At 31.2% G+C, this 27,255-nt stretch overlaps 1 protein-coding gene across 11 annotated transcripts; it reads left to right on the top strand.

The window, feature by feature from the left end:
* Positions 1-295: 295 nt before the first annotated feature.
* On the top strand, positions 296-25,867 carry LOC100652208 (transmembrane protein KIAA1109). 11 transcript variants are annotated; one of them, XM_048411050.1, is made up of 51 exons: positions 296-461; positions 1,132-1,442; positions 1,532-1,675; positions 1,764-2,083; positions 2,158-4,433; positions 4,495-4,781; positions 4,851-5,154; positions 5,233-5,556; positions 6,017-6,389; positions 6,460-6,963; positions 7,043-7,301; positions 7,380-7,727; positions 7,804-7,880; positions 7,951-8,287; positions 8,362-8,540; positions 8,618-8,843; positions 8,915-9,303; positions 9,380-9,541; positions 9,615-9,740; positions 10,709-10,847; positions 11,570-11,812; positions 12,271-12,527; positions 12,614-12,643; positions 12,794-13,097; positions 13,184-13,579; positions 13,656-14,165; positions 14,249-14,664; positions 14,746-15,187; positions 15,270-15,517; positions 15,585-16,279; positions 16,359-16,519; positions 16,593-16,801; positions 17,008-17,237; positions 17,333-17,551; positions 17,635-17,706; positions 17,772-17,927; positions 17,999-18,178; positions 18,257-18,458; positions 18,580-18,962; positions 19,030-19,439; positions 19,523-19,852; positions 19,922-20,230; positions 20,318-20,510; positions 20,599-20,828; positions 20,912-21,196; positions 21,277-21,465; positions 21,556-21,762; positions 21,956-21,979; positions 22,672-22,802; positions 22,889-23,085; positions 23,157-25,867. In XM_048411050.1, the coding sequence occupies exons 2-51, from the start codon at positions 1,190-1,192 to the stop codon at positions 23,374-23,376; spliced, it is 15,105 nt and encodes a 5,034-aa protein (XP_048267007.1). In that variant the 5' UTR covers positions 296-461; positions 1,132-1,189; the 3' UTR covers positions 23,377-25,867. The 11 variants fall into 11 exon arrangements, with proteins under 11 accessions (XP_048267007.1, XP_020721610.2, XP_048267008.1 ...); XM_020865951.2 differs by having other exon boundaries at positions 16,593-16,789; XM_048411051.1 differs by having other exon boundaries at positions 7,380-7,715.
* Positions 25,868-27,255: the final 1,388 nt, after the last annotated feature.

Raw genomic sequence — 27,255 nt, forward strand, 5'->3', positions numbered from 1 at the left:
TCTGGTAGCATTAGCAGTGATTGAAATTAAAATTAAATCCGACAAATTATTTATTTCACTTATTTTATTATAAAAATGAATAAAAATGATTTAACTTAATCAATACTGAATTTTTTGCAATCCAAATTTTAATCTGCTTTTCCCGCGAACTTTTGTTTTTAGGTTAGCTCATGCCATCTAAGGGACAACTAGAACATTACTAACCAAACGAACGTAACAGGTATTTCTGAATGTTATCTGAAATTCCATAGGATATGAACTCTATCTTGTACCTTATCTATGGTGTCGCTACCAAATCTATAGTTAGTGCTGGTAATCAACTGGTTATGTGTGGTTATGTGTGTCGCTGTCTATTGATGACAGTTTTGTGACATCTATTAAAACTGATGTACCGATAAACACAAAACCATGAGTGACACAACAAAAATTGAGTGTAATTCTTATATAATTATCGAATAAAGGTAAATTAGTTGAATAAATTAATTCGTCCTGGTATTTATTCATAAAGTACTTTTTAAAATATGTAGTTTGTATTATATATATATATATATATACATATATATATACACACATACATACATACATACACATACAATAGATATTTTGCTTTCTTTGATAAGTAGATAATCATTTAAATAACCCGAAGTATCAATAAATATATAACAAAGTACATATTTTATCTTTTACCTTTTGTGATAGTCGCTATTTTATGTTGATAACAAATCTTTAAACGATCCTTATTTCTTTATTACTCATTAGTAGATAATATTTTGTTAACTGCTAACAGTATCATATATAAAGAGCAAAATACTAAATATACTGAAATAATATGTTTACAAATATTACTGAATAAATCATTAAATTCTTTTTTAATTATAGTCAGTTGATTAGGTTATGTTTACAAATTTTTTTCTTTTTAAGTTTTTGATTCCAATTATGTACATAATAACTTTTGAATATATATATAAAAATTGGACAACGTTATAAGAAAGAAATTAGTATGGAAAGTAGTAAGTTATGATAAATTATAGATTATATTTTTGAAATTCCAAGCAAAGCATTTTAAGTATATTAAACAGAAATATTTGTATTTTCATTATTTTTATAAATATGTTTGTTTTATGGTTTCAGTGATTAATTACAAAATGACTAATATTTCTTGATTCTGTAACAAAGAAACAACATCACCATGGAGGAGAATGAACTGTATAATGTTACAGTTCCATCTTTCTCTGGAATTGAACCAGCCTTTTGGAACTATTCTGATCATGTCATCCTTGATGACCTTAAGATGGATAGCAGTTTTATATATTTACTTTGTTCATTAGTATCTGCTATTTCATGGATTATTTATATAGCTTACTATAATAGCAGAGTCATTGGTTACATATTAACAAAATTATTAAATCGATTTGTTATTAGAGATGGATATGTTAAAGTAGGTAAGTCCCTAAAAAATACTATAAGAATAATTTATTTTATGTTAATATACATACTATTATAAATTGTAATATGTACTGTTTATTTTTAGGCTCTTTTACTTTAAGTGCACTAAGTGGAAAAATAATGTTTCGAGATATAGTTTATATCACAACAGACTATAGTATCAGAGTACAGGATGGATGGCTTATATTTCGATGGTGGCGGAGTTATGTTCCCAAAGATGTATCTGAAGGTATTTTATATAGAAACAATTGTATTATGCTTGATTGAAATTATAACATATAAATTTGTATAAAAGTTTTTAATAAATTTTCTTCTAGATCTTTCACATTCCGATACGCGACTTTCTGTTATGTTAAATGGCTTTGAATTGCATGTTTATAATCGCTGTCAGCTATATGCACAATTAGAAAAAACATTTGGTCTTACACCACAAATGTTTCCTGATGAGGAAAATCACAATGTTAATAGTGATGATCATGATGCAGAATCATTTAGTAATACTACTCATGAAACACGTCAACAAATAAATGCAATGGATGTTTCACGTCACGTTGATAATATTAGGAAAAAAGAAGCTCATGTTATAGCTCGAACATGGAGAGATTTAATACCTGTTATTAAATTAGATGTTTGCACAGTTAGTACATAAATTAATTGATATTTTTCAATATATCTCCGGTTGCTGTTATTTAAAATGTTTTGTTATTTTAGGGCAGATTGGTATTTGGTAATCGGTTAATACCAACAACCTTGTCAATAACTGTGGAAGAAGCGCATTTTGTATACTCTACGAAACCGGCAGCATCTCGATACGATCATTTCATGCATTTTACAAAATGTAAAGCAGAGAATTTCAAAGTTATTTTAGCACCTAGTCCAAAGTATACAGGAATGGTAGATGATCCACCTAGATATATGGGTGAAGGGTTTGTTATATTAAGTTCAAACAACATAGAAGTTTATTACTACATGGATGAACCTGGATTTGTTCCTGAACAGCCGCAAATGATTCAATTAGTAAATGGAGACATGGTTGAAGCTATGCCACCAATCTGGGGCATTGATATTAAATGTGGAAAGGGCACTGATTTCAGTTATGGACCATGGGCTGATAGACAAAGAGAACATTTATTTAAATTCTTTTTCCCTAATGATTACCAACCATTGAAAGTTACAAAAACCCCTGTTACTGGAGAGAAAAGACAAGTTCAATCATTTGATATAAGATTATCAACATTAAATGAAGCTACAATTGATATACTTTTTAGTAAAAACAGGGAAACAAATGCAGTTCATATAAATGTAGGACCTGGATCATATCTGGAGATCACTATGCCATGGATAGTTTTACAAGATGGATATACTACAAAAATAACAGGTCAACTGTTACACTTGGAAGCCACTACAAGTTTGCAATATCGAAGTTTAGTTGAAAGCGAAACACTAGAGTTTGGTGTTAAGTGTCATTACCCAATAAAGTGGAACGATCATCAAGAATGGATGTTAAATTTAACTGGATGTAAAGCCACAGCTAACTTAGTTTATTCGCACAAAGAATTTTTTCAAGATATGATTAATGATTGGGCCAGTAAAGCCAGACCTGACATTTTACATTTTGTACCTTATACGTGGAAGTTCAATTTATTGTTAAAAGAATTTGAAATAATTACATTATGTAATGAATATAACTGGATTGATTGTTCATCACAGAATCAAGAAAATGCGCACATTGCTTTTTGTGGGGAATTTTTTGAACTATCATTTGATCTTCCATTTGTGGATTATTTGCCTATTACAATACCTTTGCGTTTCTGGATTCAAGGTGAAAGTGTTGATCTTTCGTTTTATCTACCTGAAGTCAATACAAGTCGTACAATTTTGTTAGCTTTGAATAAAAATGCAAAGATTATGACACGTGATGGATCACATATATATTTGTCAGAATTGAACAAAAACAAAAAGTGGAGAAATGTTTGTCAGAAAGGAGCAGGTTGGATTGACTGTTGGTCTGTACCAATTGTGGCATTAAGTATCAATTATACATATCATCCATGTCCACCATTGGGACCTACGCCACAAGCAAATATAACAACACCAGAGAAAGAAGAAATTCTTTTATCTCCAATGAGAATTCCTAGATGCAGGAAATCACCAGGCCTTCATTGGACAAGAAACGGTAATCAGAAATTTGATCCACAGTCTATAGCTCCTGATAAAGTTAGTTTAGATCTTGAGATTGGCCCATCTATATTAATTTTATATGGATCACTTTTAAAAAATTTTATACACTTAAAAGAAAACTTGTTTGGCGATTATCAAACGTTTACCGATATGCAGCAGAGTCGAACAAATCCTACATCGATAAGTACAGAAAGAAGTAAAGACAGAGATGTGCAAAATAGTAGTGTTGAATCTGTAGAAGATGAGGATGCAAAATCAAAACCATTTGATCCAAGAGATTATCGACCATTAGAAGTAACTGTTGGAATTACTATGCATGATATTCAAGCTCATTTAGTGAAAAATTGTGGAGAAAATGATCCTCCTTGTCCAGTTATACTTTTGGAACGATTTGGATTTGAAATGAAAAAGAAATATAAGGAAACAGAGCTTCAGCTGCTCCTATCGCCAGCGATCGCATTAGTCACTGATAACGTCGTTCGTTCGAATAAAGAACGTCATTTAAATCAGGGACATTTAATGTTAAGTGCATTGCAGGTTAGAGGGCATGCAATGTTCAGTAACGAAGGAAGAAATTTAGATCAAGAGACTTTGGAGTATGCATGGTTAATCGAAGTACAATTAGGAAAATTGACTGGGAAAATGAGTTCACCCCAACTGCATCATCTTATTATATCTTTGGAAACGTTTTTATTAATGGTAAAAAATAATGAAAACAGCTTACGTCCTCCAGATCTACCACATCATTGCCATCATGGTATTCCACCTTTACAATGTCCTGATAGTGATGTTGACAAACATTACAGGTATGCAATAATTTTTAATGCTTGTAAACTTAATGACAATAATATTATGATATTGTTACAGATGCCCTAGTTCAGAAGATATAAAATATAGAATGACTAGAGTAGCAGTTGATGCAATTGATTTATATTTTCAAGAAGTAGGAACTACTATCCATACCTGGATATCTCCAATTCGCATGTCAACCTGCAATCTTCATGGTCAACAAGTAAAATCTGGGGTAACTGGTGTTTTACCAAGAATATTAATAAGACAATTTGTATCAGCAGCTGACCATTTTGCAAATACAAGTAATACCAACACAGCTGGTAGTGGCAGATCACATAATAATGCAAGCAGTCGTATGTCAGGTATGACAGATATATGTAACTTTAGAAATACAAAGTTAAAGATAATGTTATTTGTTTTATATATCTTAGGTGATGGATCTGACATTTGGTTAGAAGTAGGATCTGTAGCTTTAGGACCAGTAATCTTAGAAGCTGCTATTTCACTTCCAACTCCTGAACATAATTTACATTTAATACAAAATAAATATTTAAAACTACATGATGAGGCCACAAAACGTTTGTGGTTTTTATGGCCTCGAGAAAGTGGTGTAAAAGCAACAAGATGTGGTTGTATAGGCGGTTGCGCATTTTTTGGAAATAATCGAAATGGGTTAAGATTTTTTAAACCAAGCTACCATGATTTTCAAGATGGCATAAATGTTGCTGCATACAGGTACAAATCTATTAATTACTCTAGTAATTATTAACTTATCGACGAACTACTTGTTACTTTTTTCATATATTATCGTAGAATTAACGAATCCGGAAAAGAAAAAGGATTTGGACAATCTATATTGCACAATGGTCAACTAGTGTTCCATACATCACCTTATAATTTACAAGATGTGTCTTTACAAGATTATCCTGTTACTGGAGTAAAAATAACTGCCACGCAGGATGGATCACAAACCTCGAGAAAGGGTGTTGAACGACCAAGGTCTGTGACAGATCATAATAAAGATTCCGGTATCGAAGAAACTAGTAGTACAAAATTAATTACTGCATCAGCAAGTCCATTTGCATGCAGTGGGGAACGGAAACTACTGGGCAGAAGATTTTCGTATACATCGATACGGTAATCTTTGGAATAGCTTTGAAGCAGCTTTTTAATAATTTGATTAATTTCTTTAAATATTGCATGATTGCACAAATACGCTAAATTTTGAATTTATAATATACACATTTATATTTAGAATAACTATAAAAATAATAAAAATTCAAATAAAAATTTTGCGTAATAATAAACAAAAATATAAAAATTATATATCATTTATGCTGCTATTTGTCAATGTAATTTTTTAATGTATCTTATGTTTCAGTGGGTTCTGTCTCCATGAAAATTTTCTGCTTCATGCAAGCTTATCTTTTTAACATAGAAAATATCTTATTTTTTAATATTTATTTCTAATATGTTATATTTAATAATATAATAATAAAAATAAATATAAAGATTGCTACCAAATTTCACAGATTAGACATTTAATTTTTATTTTATTATATATTAATAAATTTTAACTTTTAACTTTTTATTGCAGTGGAAGCAGTGTCAAAGATGTTCCATATTCTAGATTAGTTGACGCGAGTCCTGTTGTACAGCTACCGCAAAAATTAGATTCAGATTCAAAATTGCATACAGAACGCAGCAAATCAATATTAAGTGTTCCTGAAATCGAAACTGCTCCAAAAAGTAGTGTGTCTGATTCTAAATTGGCGGTTGACTATTTCAATGCATCAGATGTAGAACCATTTGAATCAAATAGTCCGCAATCACTACCAGTAGTATCTACAGAAATAAATTTCTCTGAATCGATGCAAACAAGCATAAAAACTGTTGATAGTATCAATATTTCTGATTCTCACCACTCATTATATGTAAAATCAGAGTCTGAAGAAAAATTAAAACAAGAAGTGAGATTAATGAATTAATATAATTAAATAATATTTTTAATTATATTTTAAGTTTTCTATATGTTTACAGGTTCAACGGACAATATCTATGTCTTCAGAAAATCATTCAGAAGCTTTTTATTCTGCTGATGAGGACACAAGTCACGGTTTGAGCGGAAGTCGTACATCAAGTTTACGTCAATCTATTGTTGGATCTGGCTCAGTATTAAATCGTAATGATAGTATGAAAAAAAAGTTTTCATCAGACTTGTCTATTGTAGAAAGTTCAACAAATGTGAATGTTTCCGTATCGGAAAAAGCACATACTTTAGAGAGAGCAAAACCACAGGCGATAAGTACGAAACGAAGTCCTAGAGTAAATCGAAATACTAGCTTTCAAAACGAAACTGATTCAAACAGTGGAAATGGTGGATTACGTGATTCATCCGATAGCCACTCTGTTTCTTCTACTAGTTTCATATCAGCTGTATCTTCGCAAGAAGATGTTACTCTTGTTAATTTACATATGCAAGTAAATAAGCCAATTGTTGATTCTCCACTTCTCATGTCAAGCTACGTTAGCCATTTAACTCAGGTAGTTTGAAACTCGGAAATCTTAAATTTTCAATGTGCCTGAGAGATGCAATTTATATGAGATATATAATCAATTTTAGATACGTTGTTCAAATTGGAGTCAATCATCAATACCAGCAGGAAGTGCTGCATTTACTACACCACTTTTTCAACGTACTGAAGATGGTAGGCTAGTTTATGTTGGTGGCAGATATGTACCGAAATTCGAAACTGTTACTGAAGGATTTACTTCGCTAAAAATGATTACAAGATCTGATGGTTCACCTGTAGCCAACTCATCTAATAAAACTCCTACACATCCATACCTTTGGGATAATACAACTATTAATCATATGGAAGGTAATAAACAGTAGCTTTATGTTATTAATTATCTTAAATACATATATGTATACCTGAAGATTGTATTGTTACATTAAGGAGAAGGAGATCATACAACTCATAACAAGGAAGAATTATTAACTGTGCAACATGAAAATGGATCACGAACAACGGTTATCGTAAAATTTAAGGGAGATGTAGATATCATGTTAAGTCCTATGATACTAGAATCGTTACAACGTTTCATTGATGCTATTATACCAACATTAGCTGCTTTACACCCACTAACTATTCTAAACCATCTTCACCATGAATGCATTGGAAAGGTTGAAGATGCTAATATTTTAAAACAAGATCAAAGTTTATCTTATTGGAGTCAAGTACAAACTAGTTCAAAACGATCTACTGCTGAAAGAAATATAAAAAATGGTCAAGGTGACGATAAACGTTAGTTTTATTACATTCAGTTCCTTTTGTAATGCATAAATGTGTATTTGTTAACATTCATACTGTTTAATAACAGGTAAAATTGCATTGCAAACAAACGTATATGAAGAAAGTATTATGACACAAGTACAGGGCAGTATTATTTTACCAAAGGTGATTAATAATTTATAACATATAATTTTTTTATGAAATATTTCATACGTATATTAATGTCCAATTTTAGATGAGCATAACTTTGCTGCAAGCCTCGGTTGTTGAAGAAATTATATCTTTTTCTGCTCTTGAAAACATTCGTGATTTAACATGTGTATCATTATTCGCCATCTGTTTTGATGATGTGACAGCAAGATTCTATATTGGAAAACAAGCCCGGGAAGTAGTTCAAACATTTCATAAACCAGTTGTATTGCCGAATCAAAAGAAAGTTAACAAAATTAGCAAGGCATTTTTACCTGGGCACCAAACTGCTGCTGTGGTTGCAGATATTGGAAGTGGAGAAACAGTATACATAGAAACCTCTGAGAAACAGCAAGAAGAAATTGTAGTTACACTAAATATAGGTAAATTATGTAACATATTACTGTAATAACTGTAAACTATTGTATAACACTAATTTAAACAATTGATATAATAGGGAAAGCTCATTCACAATTACGTAGACTTAGAAATGAATCTTCAATATTAAAAGATGCTGTTATAACAGCAATTCCTGCTCATTATTCAAGAGTATTATTCACATGTACTAGAATAACTTCTCCACTAAAGTGTGTTGATTATTATTTACATCAATTTACAGATGACAAAGAGAAAAGTGTATGTTTTTCATCTTTTCTAATTTATTCTTAGTACTATATATTGTCTAAAACTCATCAGAAGTGTATTTATTCCAGAAACAATCTGGATCTCCACAAGCAACAGAAGAATTTACCCTCGGTAGTGGAGAAGATAGATTGGGTTTTATAATGTTTGAATGTGGTTTAGAAGGTGTCAAATTGAAAGTAGTAAAAAGATCTCAATTTGAAAAAGGAGAAAACGGAAACGATAGTAAAAAGGTCGATGCCGAAATATTTTATACGGATAGTGTAAAGAGTCAAGAAGAATTAGACAATGCAGCTGGTATATTTAGTTTTGTAAATTAAGTGATTCTTAATAAATATTATATATCTACATTATTTATTATATTACAGCTTCTACTGCACCTATAATTGAGCCAGAAACAGCTTCGACAAACTTGCATAATGGAGCACAAATAAATACTAGTGCAACATGTGCTAGTCTCGCCTCAAAAGCAGGAAATGGAAATACTGTTTCTTGTATTATAGAATTAAAAACAGTATGGTTTAATTTTGCAGCACCACCCCGTACACCCATAACAAGAAAAATTGATTATACTCGATTAGATTGGAATCTACTAAGTACTGCATCACCTGCTATAAATGCTTGGATGAATCCTAGCAATAAGTTTGCAATTCGAATTGTACACATGTTTAGAACTATGTATCGAAGATCAACTGCTACAGTTGCTTGTCTTATGGCAGAAGCATTAGATGTTCAAGCGACACACATGCCCACTAAAGTATGTATTTATGTATGTGTTGTATGCTTAACTAAATTTATTATATTTAGCAAAATTGTTATTATTTGTTTTATAGAGTCGTTATGGAAGATTAACCCCATTAGCGAAAACACTACAAGAAGATCCATCTTGTCAATTATGTACAATTTTACAAAATTATGTTTTATTAAATGAATTAAAAAGCATTGAAGCTAACTTAAAGGAGTCAGATTTACCTTTATTATCAACACTTCGACAAGTAAGTTATATTATAAATATACTTTAATCTTTTTTAAGCTATTTCATATATGCATTCATCCATATATTATTAGGGAGTTATAGTATTGAGCAGACAATGGAAGAATGTTCTCTATACTCCACTATTATTGGAACATAATTACAAAACCAAACATGTTAAACCATTGAATGTCACATTTGCAGTCTCAGACCCAGATGAGGTATGGACATTATTTATTTTTATACTTAAATGTCCTTATTAAAAATTAAATTAGAATGGGAATGGAATTTCATATAACTTTGTTCCTTTTATATTTCTTACATTAATATTTTTCTTTAAATAATTATTAACATTTTACTTTTCTAATATGTAATATTTCTCATTTATCCTTTATTAGGCAATAATTTTAAAATATAATTGTTCTTATGTTAATAGCATTATAGTACATCAAAAAGGAAGCTTTCTATTTCATTCAGAAGTTCATAATATATTTTATAGGGAACATAATTTGGTAGAGAATTTTTTTTTTCAGCAAATAAACACGGATGTACAGGATGATGATTGCAATGTAAAATTCAGTAAGAATTTTCAAAATATATTCAAAGAAGTAGCTCTAACACAATATCTTTGCAAACCATTTTTATATAAAAATCTACTTTCACTTTAATAAATTTATACTTACATGCTTTGTCTAATAACTATTAACTCTATTTTAATGTAATATAATGTGCTAATACTTTGCAATGATGCATATGTGTTTATTAACAGAACTTATGTATGCCATGAACATATGTATTTTACTTAATTTATATTGTGTTTAAATAAGATAATGTTCATCTTGCCTTGTAAGTAAAAATTAGTAGTATTTGGCAGTATGAATCTTAAGGTTCAACCTGGTGGAGGTTTCTTCAAGGCTTATGCAATATTTAACTGAAAATATTATATATATGTAAAAATTACGTTATAATTTTAAGACTTCCTGTGAAATTCAAAACTTCTGAAACCAAAATCTTCTGAAAACTATTCTCACAATTCTTTATCCAATAACTTTTTTATATTTTGATTTATTGGAAATTAAAACTTTGATATTTATTTCGTTTATCATTGATTATGATCAAATAAATTATTTTGACTTTCATTATTGAAGATATTAAATAAACATTTTGGACTTGACTTATTCATGTACAGGAAAATTTGCTGACTGATGGTGAGGGTAGCGCAGGAGAAGTTGATGATCAGGAAGTCACAGATGAATGTGCTATGTTAATTCACACAGACCATATGCACAAGCATACACATGCCAAGACTGGACAAGATAAAAGTACAGGTATTATAAGTTAAATTAAAACAAGGTTCTAATCATATAATCTATGAAGATAATTGGTATAGTATCTTTTTATTGATATAACTTTATTAGATTATTTGATATTTTGCAAAACTTCAATTTAATACACCTGCAGCTTTTAGCATCTGCTTTAAATCATAATTTTAATAATTGCTTAATATCTTAATCTGCATTCTCATATAGACACATTATAGTATGTGTCTTTAGCATTAGTGATTGTGAAGTATTCACACAACAGCATTAATCTTCTATTAAAAACTTGTATGATGTTTACATATAAATTATGTATACATGTATAATATGTATAATATGTGCTTGCTTACACTACTTTTGTCCAATTTTCTCTCTTCATTAATATTATTATCAAAATTCTTAATTTACATGTAGGACAAGTTATTTATTTTATAATTGTTATTTAGATATTTAATATCAAAAAATCTTGAAATCAAATATTTATCAAATTTTTAAGTATAGTAGTCCTTATTAGTCTTTGCATATAAGACATTTTTCCTACTTAAGTTTTAATTACAGTCTTTAGAATACTATTTATAGAAACCTAAGAAATTTAAGAAGTACCAAATACATTCTGTGAAAAATATAGCACTATATGTTATTAAAGTTACAATATGCTTCTTCAAACATATATTAACAGTATAGTCATCAGCTTTCTAAACAAAAATCATGGCTTGATATGGAATGACCAGGTATTTGTGGTGATGGTTTGACGGTTCCTGTAAGTTCTCCTCGGGGAAAAGATACAACCCCCATAGCAACACCGGATCCAGGCCCAGATTCACTAACCTCCCCTTCTCCACCAGTAGTTCATCTAAAGAAAGGAAAATCACTACAACCCACGCAAATGCCTGCTAGTACACGAGCGAGTATTGTTTTTCCATTGCTTGCAAGTGGTGGGTTATTCAATCAAACTCGGGAACCAAATAATATAAGTAAGTGCAAGACGATTAATTGATTATGTACAAACAGTCTATACATTAGTATGATATAAGTAAATTGGAAGTTTATTCAATTTATTGATGAAAGGTTTACCTGGGCAAAGAAAGTAAAAGATTAAAATGGTTGAAATGAATATTCTACTGAATAGACTGTTTTGCTTGCAATGAATATATATCATTAATTTTCTTTGTAGTTTGTATCGCCTTGCTCTTCAACTTTAGCACTATATGACTAGCACTATCATATCATATCAGTTTGTTTGTTTCTCACGTGTATTGCTTTTTACTTCATTGTAGCGCTTATCAAGTATCTATCTTATATTTGTTTCTGTTTATCTAACTCTGAATTTCTATTCCTCTAACAGTATTTTGTGCTTCATTTCCTCAGTTAATGTGTTGTACTTTTTTAACAGCATAAAAATAATGTATATACAAGTAGAGTTTTACATTAGGTTATGGCACATTGCGTGAAGAGAAGACACCGCAAATTCACATTTCCCATTCTCATCAATTGGGTTCTAATCCAAGTATCTATTCTGGAGGTGGACATGGTAGTCAACATAGTACTGGAAGCTTAGACCAAGTTACATCTCCTACAAGTCATCATTCCAATAAACCTTTAAATACTGGTGAAGATCTGTATAGCTGGATGGCTAAACAACAAGAATTTATAAAGGATAATGATAAAAACAATTTAAAAGGAAATTGGGTAAGCAAAATCTCCTATTACACATAAAAAGGTTCAAGAAAAGATATTTATAATACAATACATTCTCATTACTCCTATCATCTCAGGTCTTTCGTGCAGAGCAAAAGTCTTTAAAGGTACTTCAAATTTATTGTAGAATTGAATGTATTGCCTTTAACAAGCTCTATTTGATATATTGCTATATGAATTATTTTAAGAATTTTTGTTCTATTTTTAGGGTATATTTGTTTGTTTCTTTATTTAATATAATGATTATATGTTTTCAGGATTCTAAGATCAATACAATGACAACAGATGACACAGAAGATTCTGATGTTCAAAGTGGTACTCTTCTTTATCCTATGAAAGATTCACTTAGACTTTTAGATGCACATTTAATTTTTGAACCACTTCTATCTTCCTTATCTGTTATGCCACAACAAATGTTATCTGCCATTGGGTCAGGAAATATAAACAATGTATCTTCCTTAGACTCATTAGGATCAAATTTATCTCTAGTAGGGAATATGGAAACTATGCGTATTGACATAGTTGTCAGTGAATTCGGAAAAGTAACAGATAAAAGAAAGGGTATGTAAAAAAGAATATTTGCTTGAGAATCAATTTCAAATATTATTCAAAATGGGAATGATCGCGAATTTAAATCAATGTATTAGGTAATAAGTACCAAACAAAGAAAGGAAATTCGAAATTTCATTTGGATATACCACCAGAGACACCAGCATTTTTGTGCGAAAAAATCGGCATTGATATTGATGTTAAGAAAATGGCTGATATGGCAGTAGATGATATGATTCAGAAGCAAACTGTATTATATATATCTCGGGGCCAATTGAAGAAACATACAAGTACAGTTGTGAACTTTAGTTTAAATATACGATACATTAGTCAACAAGTAAACATGCCTCTTCTCAGATTATTGCATCAAATTAGTAATATGTATCAAAATGTTAAAGAAACACAAATGGAACTAAAAGAACAACAACCAGAAAGTAAACGAAACAATAATTTAATTGTTAATGATACAGCAGTAAAAAATGGATCATCTTCAAGTAAACATTATTTTGTTTATTTTTTATTAACTACATGCTTAAATATGAATTTAACATATTCTTCTTTTTTTAACAGCATCTGATTTACAAGAGCAACTTTTGTTAGAAGGTAAAAAGATAGATGTCCCATTACTTCGTAATAGTTTTGAACCCAATCTTTCGAAAATTATATCACCTGGTGCGAGTGTTCGATCTCGACCGCAAAGTTTTGCTCAAAAACTACGTAGTACAGGAAAAAGCGTAAAAGGATACATTAATTTGAGCGACGGAGTAATAACTCCTAATTTTGGAGCGAGTCCAAGTGGATCTGGTTTAGACAAATTTTGTGTACTTCCCGATAAATGCAAAGATACAACACATTTAACGCCACGATGCTGGAAAACGATCTACTATTTGTTGGATTTATATGCTACTCGGCCAGAGACTAAGACTATTACACATCGTTTTTCCATACCAGCGGATACTTCAGAACATTATAAAAGTGGCCGAAAATATGAATTATTAAATGAAACGAAAGATGCAGATATTGAGAAAGGACTGAATGCTGAAAATAGTTCAACGCCTGTGCCACTTCCACGAGAATTAAGTTAATACTAATTTAATTTATTTAATACTTACCTTAAAACTAAATTTTATCATTAATTTTATATACATAACAATATATTATAGATATTGTTACGGGAGAACGGACAAGATTAGTTATTTTTGGAGTTGCTCGAATACACAGGACCAGATTATTAGCTACTCTCAGTGGATTGAAACTTGAAGCAGAAATAACGAGTCTTCATGCAAGTTTTACATGCCGCAAGAAATCAAGGCCTGCCAGCTTAGAATGTAGCTTGACTGGTCAAATTGGTAGAACAATGATTGTTTTACTAGAAGGTGTTGCACCTAATCAACAAACGGTTGTTAGAGTAACTGTGGGCAAATCACAAGCTTTGTATTCAAGTATTAGCAGACGACAAAAAGATAAGAATAGTGGATTACTGACTGTCGGCGCCGTCAATATAGATATTCCACAACATCCAGTAGCTTTACATGGTATGATGACCAGAGGCAGTAAACAATTATCATCGACTTTACAAGTAAATACATAATTTCATCTTTTATAATGATAATAATGGTAATTAAATTCGTTATAATTCTAAATAATAAAAAATGTTCAGGAACTTAGGGTAACAAGAACATCCTCAAGAATGTCCAGAGGTCAACAACAGGACGAGGTGGATACTGGAGTACCTGGTAGTCCACATCATTATGCGCCAGCACCATCAGTTGATTTAGAAAAACCACAAGTTGTATCTAGTTTGTTAGAGCCAATCGTAATGCAATTTCACATAATATTTCAAAGTTTGAGTATAACAGCAGCGCTGTTACCATCTCTACAAGCACAATATAAAATGGATCAGGTAACTAGTTCTGGTATAACTGGTAGTAAAGCTAAGTTTACGATAGATCTACCTCACCATACCTTGAGTTTTACGACGAAACTTCAAGTGACGGAAGCAAATTTACCTTCCGAAGCTAGCATTGAACTTCCTAAAGTACATGTATCTGCAGAATATATTCAAGATGGTAACAGTAACATGAATGATAGTAAATTAGCTGGTTAGTAATCTAATATTTTACAGATTTGTGTAATACACTTTATGACACAGATATATTGAATTAGCCTTCTTGTAATTTGTAGATGGTGTTGTATTAAGACAAGGCAGCTATCTTAGTGCAACGGCAGACATCGGTGTTTTTGAACATTCATTGACTACAGATCTTCTTAATCATTTAGTATTCGTACAAAAAGTGTTCATGAAAGAAGTAAATGAAGTTGTACAAAAAGTTTATGGTGGAGAAAAACCAGTTCCTTTGTGGTTAGAAGATGAAGAGCCAAGTAATACGACTGTAAAAAGGATATTATTTACTTTAATTATTCGCATTAAGGTCAGTGTTATATTAATATGAATAATTTGAAATTTGTAATATTTAATATTCTTCATATTATATATAGAGGATACAATTGACGGCAACAACCCCAACGAATTCGGCAGTTCGACTGGAAACTGGAGCTGTTGAACTTCAATTATCTAATAGAGTACAAAATGTTTCTGGCGCTACTCAACCAAATCCATACATGAAGCTATTTGGGAAAGCACAAGTTGACATTAATTTAAGTCTCGGACAATTATTAAAAAATGTTTTATTTGAAGAAGCAGAACCAGAATTTCAGCAATTTGCCTTTTTTAATACCAGAGTAGGATTAAGAAACGCTTTTCAAGAAGAAACGGCACAAGGTGAAGATAAGGAAGTAGTATTAATTACGCTAAAGCGTCCATTAATATATATTCAGCCAATGGCTATTGATAAAGCTATACTTGTTTGGCTAAATTATAAAAACGCGTACGAATATTGGAACGAGAAGAGAGCTAACTTAAATAAAGAGGTTTTAACCGCCACACAGCAAGTATTTGAAAAAGTTCCATTTGGTCAAATAACGAGTCAATTAAGTGCTCCTCATTTGGGGACATTGTTTTTGCAATTGACTGTAGATGATATGGGTATTTGTTTACCACTTAATCCCTTGCCACCCACTTGGGGTATGAACAGAGGACTGTATGATGGCGAATCAAGGGGTGCTGTAGTAGTGACATTGGAAAATACAAGCATATCAGCATGCAGCAGTGGTAGCTTAGTTAGTAAAGCAAGGTATAATGTTATTATTAATTATTCAAATCTTAATAAACGTTATGAACGAATTGATTATGAATACATTATCATTTTACAGATTTATGGGTTTGTGCTTAAGATTTGCTGATGATTTTGAAACTTCTCTGGATGATTGGAAACCAGATGTAACTGATAGTAGTATAATGAATTTATGTATGGTATCTGAAGGCACTTATGAAGTATGTAGTAGAACAATTGCACAAAAACAAGATAAGTCTGGTAATAAGAATAAAACTTTATTTGTTGTTTGTTCTTTTGTTGGGAATGAATAATGCAATGTAATTATTTTCAGATAATGCCAAGTGGATCTTAAATGTACAATGGCAAATGGAAGGTGTCGATATTCATCTAGATGTTAATGTAGGACAACAACTGTCAGCACTTGGACATACACTAACAATGTTGACTGGTTCTGAAGAAGATGATATTCATGTACCTGCAGATTATGATAGCGATGATGCAGATCAGCCAGATAATAGTACTAGCCAGGTTAAGAAAAAAGTATGGTTTAATTATATTTATTTTATCCTATAGTACTTTTTCGGTCCTTTTATTGGGTAATGTATTAGAAATTAGATATCAATTATTAAGACTATTTTTATAGAATACATGATTTTTTTATTTTCTTATATCCATAAATTTTTTTTTATTTAAAGCTGCGTAATGGTATGTGTATTGTTCATTAATCGAATTTTGAATGTTTGTAGGAGAGTATACTAATGAAGAAATCTAAAAATTGGACAGACAGTCTACCAGCGTTTGTTTTTGATCCTACGCTTGATGCGAAGAAGAGATCAAAATTAATAGAAAAAGAGATGAATGAACAGGCAAAAATTATAAACGATCTACGGTCACTGGGTGCTTCTCACGGAACAATAGAACAAGAAATGAAGCGTCTACATGAGTTGGAAGCTATGGTTTTCAAAGATTTTAGAAGGTATAAACTTATGAAACATATTTTAGATTGCTATGAAATATAATGCAGCACATTACTAAGTACGTAAAAATAAAATTTTTATATAAATTTTATAGAGATATGATCCAGAAGTTAAGGAGACAGTCGGTTAAAGCTTCAGGAATAAAAGGAAAATTAGGATTGGGTGGAAAACCGAATACGTATCGATCGCGTTCGTTTATTGTACCTTCACCAACACTCGAAAATCAGCTCGAAAGTCCTGAAGATATGAATCTAGAAGTCAATTCAGCAAATTCCGCTAGTTATGAAAGCAGTCCTAGAAGCGGTCCAAGCCGGTATCGTATATTATCACTTATAAAAACTATATTTTATCTTTGTTTTCGCAAAATTTTATGTGGTGATATATATTAATTTAAAGATCTGCCTCCCTTCGTGTGAGAGGACTAGGCGGACCACGTGTTACTTTTAGTGACACACATACAATGGGCAGGTATGTTTATCAAATAATTCTAATATATTTATTACCACCATTTTTAAAATAATGATGTTATGTAGACAATCATCGCTTCCGAGTGCTGGTTCTGAGTTAAGTTTGCCAGAAGGAGAATTAGAGTGGCCAGAAACTATTGAAATAGACGGAGAACGAGTTGAATTAAGAAAAAAAAGCAGAGATATTAGTTACACATCGAGTTATGATAGCATGGAAGGGAAGTATGTATCAGCATGATATAGATAAGATATGAATATAATATATTATGTTTTCTAAGTTTTAATTTTCATAGCGCACCACTACTTGATTCGTTTGGAAAAGAACAATCCTCATCAACTTCGTCACCGTACATAACACCTCAGAAAACTCAAGAACCTAATATAGACTTTGAACTTGATGTAAAAGTTCTAATTAATAGTGGCAAATGTGTACTCCACACAAAAGATCCAGGAAAAGAAGATGAAATTAAAATGTATATATATCTATTAACCAATTTAATGTTTATTGCGCGTGTTTTATGCATTTAATATAAATGAATATCTTTTTCCAGTATGAGTAGAATGAAGAAGGAACGATCATGTTCTGGAGGTACATTTGAATTTCAACCAAGCAGTCCTAGTAGTAGTAGGAAACATTTAAGTAGCAAAGAAAAATCATCCACTGCAAGTACATCTCGACTACGATATTTACAACACACGAATGTACCTTTAGTAGATTTAACAATTTTTCATATTCCTGGCTTAGATGTAAAGGTAAAAATATGTTGTTGCATATATATAAGATGTTAAAGGTACATATATGTACACATATGTACATGTGTTCTTGTATTTACATGTTCTAAATTAATTTTTTTTTAAATTAATTTCATTACAGGTACATTATGAATCTAAAACACTTCCAGAAGAATCTGCGTCTCCCCGTGTATCATCAGACAATAGCTTGCTTAATCCTTCATCAGTAACTGCGTTTAAAAAATCTAGTACTAAGAAGGCTAGTTTATTTGCTTGGATGACTCTTCAAAGTATACCAGAAGAAACTATAATAAGTCCACATATCCTTGAATTTTTGGAACAAACGTTAGAACCGATTCCAAGTAAAACCCATTTTCATAGCAATGCACAAACAAATACAGTATTTCCATTGGAAAATGCGGAAAGCACATCTTGGGCTGCTACTGCAGCAAACAGCAATTATGTTTATGCGAGTTTCCCTGTCGATGTGATAGTATATTTTCATATGCAACCTTCTACGTTTAGGTAATTTTCAAATAATTTTATTAGTTTATTTATAATTATTAGTCATTATAATTTTTCATCATTTCAGATTCTCTTGTTTACCGGTTTCTCGGGTGGAATGTATTTTGCAATTGCCGTCCCTTGATATAGTGTTTTCGTCCAAGCGAGCAGAAGAAGAACTCATAGAATTTCGAGAGTACAAATCTCCAAGTACACAACCTACTGGAAAAGAAGCTGGTTCAGCGATTGGTGGATTATCAGTTACCGGATGTCTTGCTGATTTTTCTGTTTATATTTTTCATCCTTATGGTGGTGGGAAGAAAACTGGGTTAAAAGAAGCACAATGGTCACCTTTATCGGATAGCGAAAGAAAAGATTCTTTAAGTATTAATGTCGCATTTGTAAAATTTCATATGTCAAGAAGTCGTAAATTAAATTTTCAAAGTGAACAATTGAAAAAGATGTCAGATACTAGTCGTGCAGTTATTCGGTTTTCTAGTATGTATCATTTCTTCTTATATCCAAATGTTATTTAACACATGCCGAAGGGATTAATGAAATATTTCTACACAATTTTTCAGCAATTGTTGACATTGGATCTGCTTCGTTTAAATATGATATGCGAAGATTAAGTGAAATATTGGCTTTTCCAAAAGCGTGGTACAGACGTAGTATAGTACGTCGATTATTTTTAGGAGATTTAAGTTCAGGTACAGCATATTCTGAGGGTGACGGTAGTCCTTCTCTGAATCAAGAAGAGGCAGTTATGGGTAGCTCTTTATTAAAACATTATGATCGACACGGTACTGATGTACTATCAAAAAGTGCTCCAGAACGAAGTCCAACTTTGAATAGGGACAAATTAAGATTGAGCTTAGAAAGTGATATACCGAAACATGCACGATTGAAAGGTACTTTACAAAATGTTTAACAATCATTTCAAATAATTTTTAATACCAATATACATATGTTAATACTAGATATCGGTAGAGGATGGAGTTTTACTTCTGATAAACAAACATCAGAGCTTAAATTAAGAGAATCTGCATGGGAAACATTAGTACTATTCGCCATAAATTTCACACGTTTGAATGTTCACATGAACATGGGTAATGTCATGGGCAATGTTACATGGATGACAAAGGATTTTAGATCTGATGGAAGACTGTCTATAGGTAGCACTGGACATAAGAATTTATATATAGGCATTGGATTAGGAGGTTCTAGTTTGGATGCAAAGGGTGGTATTGTTGGTGGTGTCATTGAATTGAGTGAAATTGATACATACAGTATGTTATTGATATTCAAATTTATACTAAAAAATATATTAGTTTTACTAATTTAATTGTATTACTTATGTATGTATATACTTGTAGTACACATTCGAGAAGAACCTGGTATAGAACCCGATCATACTGTAGGTTTAAAACTGTTTGCATTAGAATTGCGATTGGATTATATGGGAACAAGTGTATTGATGTCTAGAGTATCTTCACTGGATGTTACATTAAGGGATGAATGGAAAATTAATCGTAACAATAATGGAGATGCCTTTATGCCAACGAGAAGGTTATTTTATATTTATATTTTTATAATTACTAGATAATAATTAAACAAATCTTTATATAATCTTTTATTTAAATATCACTCCTAACAGACCTGCGGTAATTTTTATGCATGGAGACTTGGGCTGGGATCAATTGCAAATTATGATTAGTAAATCTACAACAGCAGATCTATTAAAAATGTATTATAAATTAGATGAGTTTTTCAGTCAGCAATTTAAAAGTAGTAAACGAGTGTTTAGTTCCTTACAACCAAGACATCAAAGAGTAAATAATAGTAGCTTTAGAAAAAGAACTCAAAGAAGGAAAATTACTAATGAAGGTAAACTTACATATTTAATATAGTTGAGCTATGTGCATTTCAAATCAATATAATGGAATTATTTCTAAATTCATATACTACAGGTCCATGGAACACAAATCAAACAACTACAGTGACAGATGCTCGTCATCACAGACATTGGCAAGGTGTATTAGCCCAAGTAGCTGGTTTGCAGTTAGGTAGTTTAAGCTTTTCTTTACCATCAACAGGAACTGTACTTGGAGGAACGATGGAACTTCATGGCTGCAACATTAGTTTAGCGTGTTTCCATGGAATTAATTTCAAAAGTAAAAGTTGGGCACTATTCTCACTAAAAGAACCATGTATTAGTTTCACTACTGAAGCTCAAGAAATTCCAAGCGTTGAATGTAAGGAATATCATATATAAGTATAACTGACTAAAATTTGTGTTTTGTTCAAAATGGTTTAATAATGATATTTTTAACAGCCCCAAATACACGTGATGTTCATGTTGTGCAAACATTGACCATCAGTTTAGGCCAACAACAAGAACAACATGCAAGACACCACTCTATGGCTACTGTTTGCAGATTCAGTCGTAGTGTATTATTCCCACCACAATTTAAATCACTACAAGAATGGTTTCATTATGCGTTTGCTAGTAGTGAAATAGACGGTACGCTATAAATGTATTGAAAATAAATTTATTTTGATAGTAGTAGAATATAAATGAAAGTACCTTAATGTCTGTCACTTTAATGTACAGCTGTAGATCGGTTTCCGTGTGTTGAAAGAGAACGAACAGACAGTACGTCTGATAGTAGTAATATAACTCGTGGGAGAAGTACATCAACAACTTCTGGAAAATTACAAGAACATTCTCATGGAAGAGAAGTTATATTTGCTTTACCATCATTGCAGTTACATCTAAAAACGGAACATCTGCAAACCGCAAAAACTCCAGTTGTTGTCGGTACGTAACATCTCTATGTACTGTTATCCAACTTTGGTCAAAATATTTAAGAATTCTAATGATATAACAAAATATGCGTCTGATAACGCATGTTTAATATATAATACGATTGTACTTATAAATATGAAAGCTGCAGTAGGAACTTTTTCTCTTTAAATTATGTGTTGCAACTGTTTCCTTTGTATATTTTTAGGAGCTCCTAAACATATATTATATAGTAAGTATAAAAAGAGAATTGATTTATATAAAACTTGGTAAGAAGCATTCTTAATTTGGAATTAATAACATGGGTTGATTTGTACACTGTGCCAGGTTATTGAATGCTTTATTAACATATAGAATACTATATTAAAAATTATTTTGCATGAAATGTTCAATAAGTACTAAAGATTAGATTTAAATTTTTGTAATTGCTAATCTATATGATCAAATTCATATTCAGTATGCATGATCCGCACAAAATAAAATTATTAATGCGGTATTAATGTTTAAAATATACATTTCTTACAATAATAAAGTTGTAGTATATAGTTTTTATTAATATAGAAGGATAAGACTAATGCCGTCCAATATTAATAATTTAATTATATTAATATTAATTTAATATTAATAATATTAATAATATAATTCTATAAAAATTTTCATTGTGAAATATTATATTTCAGTATTATATTAGAAAAGCATAAAGGTTACAATCATGTAATGTAGTATAGAATTAATTACATAAATTAGATGAATTTGTAATTGACGAATTTGTATTGACACATAGATACGTAGTTTTTGGACTATTTAAAAAGTTATATGTATATCATCATGGAAGTATTAATCCATATTTTAAAATGCAATGTTAAAATTAGTACAAGATGAATATTCTATAAAATTTATTGTATAAAAATCGCTTTTTAACAGGTGAAAAACCACTAGTTGAATGTAGTTTCATAACGGAATTTGAGGACCACATTTTTGTTACGGTAGACGCAGAGGCTTTTTTCTTCCTTCATGATTTAATTACTTCATATGTAAAAGAAAAAGAGAAAGTGGTAAATATATCTTATATCTTTTTGAAGCAATTACATGTTATGAAAATTTATTTTCTCAATCGTATTTGTTGTGTAACCATTTATAGAATATGGGTGCACGAGCGCACAGTCCAGATCCTCAAGAAAAGAAAGGCGGAACTTCAAACACTGGCAGTACTTCCGCTACAACAACGTTTACTTCCGAAGACGAGAAGAAACGTAAGCAGTTTGATCCAGCAGAAATGTTCATAAAAGATTGGCGATCGTACAGGTGTAAAACGTGGCATGTTGAACCAACTGTAAGGTAATGATGACATTTGTCATTATTTTACTATTAAGTTATGTATGACGTAATCTTTATTCTTGATACTAAAGGTTACTTTCGTGGGCTGGTAAAAGCATTGAGCCTTATGGAATAGATTACATTTTGCAAAAGTTAGGATTTTCTCATGCTCGTACAACGATACCAAAATGGATTCAACGAGGTTTTATGGATCCTTTAGACAAATTATTGGCCATTCTAATGTTAAGGATGGTTTCAGCCGTTCGTGAAGAATCGTCGGAAGAACAAAAAGAACATAAACGAGAAAAATAATTACCATAAATAGAAAGTGGAACCGTACAATAATCGTCCAACATAATAATGTCCGCAATTTTTTTGTGCAAATTGGTAGGCGGTAATATCAATAAAATCACTGTTTCTTTATATTGTATAAAGTGAACGTTGAATAATATGAATTTGCTAATAAAAGGATAAACTATAGTGATCAGATCAGATCAGTTCAGTGTAGGAATCGGAAAAACTCTTACTTGTGAAATTGATATTTTGAGAGTGCATGATTAAAAGGACATTTGTAAGAAGTGTGTTAATACGGTGCAACATGTAATCAAGCAATTGTATATTAAGATATATAGATAAAGGTTTATCATCATCGATATTTCGTTCGAACGTGTTAAATATTGCACAGAACGCCAAGGGCACAGCAACGAGCGTTAGAAAACATATGTGTATTAACAGCGTTCAACAACGCTTCGTTATATTTTCATAAAGTAATACAAAAGAATTTTTGTTCGAGGAAATGGAGATTCGTCTCAGAAGCCGTTCACAATCATAATCTATATATATCATCATATCGATATGCGTTTCGAGTACGACGTTTAGTATATCGGAAGTATTTAACGAGTTTTCAGTTTTAGAATTTTATAAATTACGTATTATGTGTAGATATTAGCGTTTTAAGCAGACTTACGAGCCTAGATGAAAACTGAAACGATTGTACGTGTTAGAAATATCGATATCTATGTATGGAAGCAGAATGCTTTCCTAGCTTGAAACTTTGCAGCTTTATTAGCACGTACTACTTTCAAAAGAATTGTCTTTCTACAAACTGCTCACGGGATTACGCTTAGATTCTTAAAATTATTTTTTTGTAGTTATAATCTGTCTTCTCTTTTCCTGTTCTCCTTTCTTTTGAATGGGAGGGGAGGATGTTAAAACTTATATATAGATAATCGATACCAGTCGCGGCATTTTTGCTCATTTTTGAAGATAATTTGCGTGAATCCTATGCATAACGATAATTTATCTTTTAATGTACTGCGGAATAAGGTCTTTGTTTAATTCTATACTATCTACGAACTGCTTTTGTGCATATTAAACTATTACTGTAATGTAATGTAATGTAATATATTTTTGTGTATACATCGCCCGACTTTTTTCGTATAAGTACATATTGATATATACATATATACATATTGATGCCAAGTTGTAATTGCAATGTGCACTTTAAAACGATAAAATAACAAAAATGGTACATATTAGACTTAAGTTGTTACTATAGGATAATGGATTTCAATGTATACATATATTGTATTTTAAATGAAATGTAAAAATCGATTAGAAATGTAACGTAGAGGGTATGCAAAGAACAAACAATCGCTGTATCGTCGTTCAAGCGTTTTCTTTTTTTTTTTTTTTTTTTTTCATTCGAGAGCGTATACACGTTATGGACCCACCGATGTAATCACAAAGATTAGTTTCTTCGGTTCAGTCTTCCTAGAGCACTATTTAATTTTAAGTGAAAATTACTGCAATTTAATCACTTGCAATAACCAAGTTGATCAGCCGAATTTTTCTATACATAAAATTAAATGCATATTTAGCATATGTCGATATATTTCTATGAAATGTGGAAGAAAACAAAACGTTTTTCCTAGATTGCAAATAGTGATTCTGAGCTTGTTATTGTTCGTGACCGCTGATATCGCAATAATACCTATTTACTACAGAATATTTTTCGTAAATCATATGTATACCTATATTATGTACGTATTGAATTCGTATCGTAATATATGTATAACTTTATATGCAAGTTCCGGCAATGACGTAATTCTATTGAAAGTATTAACTTCTTATATTGATAAGACTTTGAAATTTACAATGTTAATAGAAACTTTCTACATAGTTGATAGATTTAAGTAAGATTATCGTGTATATTTGCACCTGAAATATTATATAGTTGAATTGACTTAATTAAACAAATGTTCAAGTAACGGAAAATATGTTCCTTTAAATGTAATATATAGATAAAAATTTAGCAAATTTAATAATCTCTTTAGTTAACCCAACGTATCGAACGTTGCTCGTTAATTTATTTAAAAAATATAAATTTTCACCGGAACTTGTATCGCGTGCGTGTATATTTGCTCACAGTTACGACTTTTTCGCGCGTGACGTTCTCTATTTAATAAAGAAAATATTATATATACATATATGTATAAAGACTTGGTAGATCCAGCCAGTACAAGAATAGTGGATTTTACATTATAACACTAGTATTATTTACGAAAACAGATGGTGTATTTGTATAAACATTTTTTATTTATTTCCATACTCGAATGATAAACATTTGCTTCGAGTAAAGGGTATCGAAAGTTACAAAGCAACTGAATCAACAGTTAATTTTTCAGTGTATTAGAAATGTTTCCGTTCATTAGCCAAATGTGTCAGCGCGTAAAATAATGTATCTATAGATGTGAAACTGGTACATGTCCAAATTAGAAGAAATATATTAATGTGCCTGAGATACGATATGTTTAACATCTCTCCCCGTAGCATTTATGGCGTATAGTCTTTGTTCATTTCGACATATAATTGCTTTTACTGAATTGTCAACTGTTGTTCTACTTTCTTTGTACATTTGTTATTCTATTTGAACAAATCAATAAAAGTATTAAAAAAAAAAAAAAAAAAAAAAGAAACTATCGCTATACGTACATGGATTAAAGTTATCGAATTTGTAGTTCCTCGATCGAATTATTTCTTTTACTTGAAACTTACGTTTGTTAATTCATTCTTTTTAATTATACATCGTCCGTTTCTCTTTACTTCCTTTAACTTTGAGGACCTTCCAATTTTTTATGCACATCTAAGTAAAATAGAATAAAACATGCTCTCAACGGATTAAGTAGTCATTAGAGACTATTTAGTCGCAATATATCCTTTGATGTTATAAATATTCCGTATCGAGATAAAGGTCCAGATAAAGTAAGCGCATTCTGAAATTGCGCAATCGGCGGAGGAGACTCCACGACCGGTTCCCGACCGGGGAATGTGCACGCGGTTTTTTCTCAATACTGCAGCCTGTTCGATCATATCTATTTTGTCCAAAGATGTCAAGGATGACATTTCACAGACACCGTGAATCGGTTTTTTCGTCCCGACGACATTAGATTATATTATCCTCCAAGTTTTTCCAAGTTTCACATTTAAAAAAATCAATTCTATACGTGTACTCGGAACCGTGCTAGAATATTCATAAATTATTTTAGTGGAGTAAAATTTGGAACATTGAGCGTTAATGAATTTTTAAACCATGAGAAATTTATAATTAAATTTCTCGATATTTTACATCAAAAGATTACGCATAATACGCAGTTATTCAATAGTAAATTATTCAAAAGTACGTCAGCAAAGAATCATCTGCATCCAAAGCACTCGGAGAATTTTCTACTTAATCTCATTTCCTGCCAGATATCCGTTGAAATAATTAATTCGCTTAAAATCTAATTCGAATTGCAAAGGCACGCGAGGATTCCGCAAATTGAATAAAGTAGCATTCTACCGCAGGGTGAGTCACTTGGCTCGATAAAAATTTCTCCCTCCGCAAAATCGATCTCCGATAAATCGGTTGGCCGTGTAATTAAGAAATAAAGGCAGTAGAGGGAACAAGGCTTCTCGTGGCCGAATAATAATCGTGAAATCAGTCGAAGTAAGTAGGCGAGGCAGCTGGTTACATGTTCTTAACGCCGATTAATCAGCGTTCTCTCTGATAAGATCAATTTTCGTGTCACAGCCGGTTGTTTAACCCGGAACACATTTACGTTGCCGGTGTTGAACGCTGTGCGATATAATCGTGTGTAGTCGTTAATTTTTGCCATGGTAAATCGTCCCGTTGCGTGGCGCAACGAAAGC

This window comes from Bombus terrestris, chromosome 12, assembly GCF_910591885.1.
Source record: "Bombus terrestris chromosome 12, iyBomTerr1.2, whole genome shotgun sequence".
NCBI lineage: Eukaryota > Metazoa > Arthropoda > Insecta > Hymenoptera > Apidae > Bombus > Bombus terrestris.

Excerpts from the sequence above, each read along its gene's own strand:
- LOC100652208 (XM_048411050.1), top strand. The coding sequence starts at position 1,190 with ATGGAGGAGAATGAACTGTATAATGTTACAGTTCCATCTTTCTCTGGA. Across the intron at positions 1,676-1,763 it reads TCCCAAAGATGTATCTGAAG|ATCTTTCACATTCCGATACG; the intron begins GTATTTTATATA and ends ATTTTCTTCTAG. Across the intron at positions 9,542-9,614 it reads TATTATCAACACTTCGACAA|GGAGTTATAGTATTGAGCAG; the intron begins GTAAGTTATATT and ends ATATATTATTAG.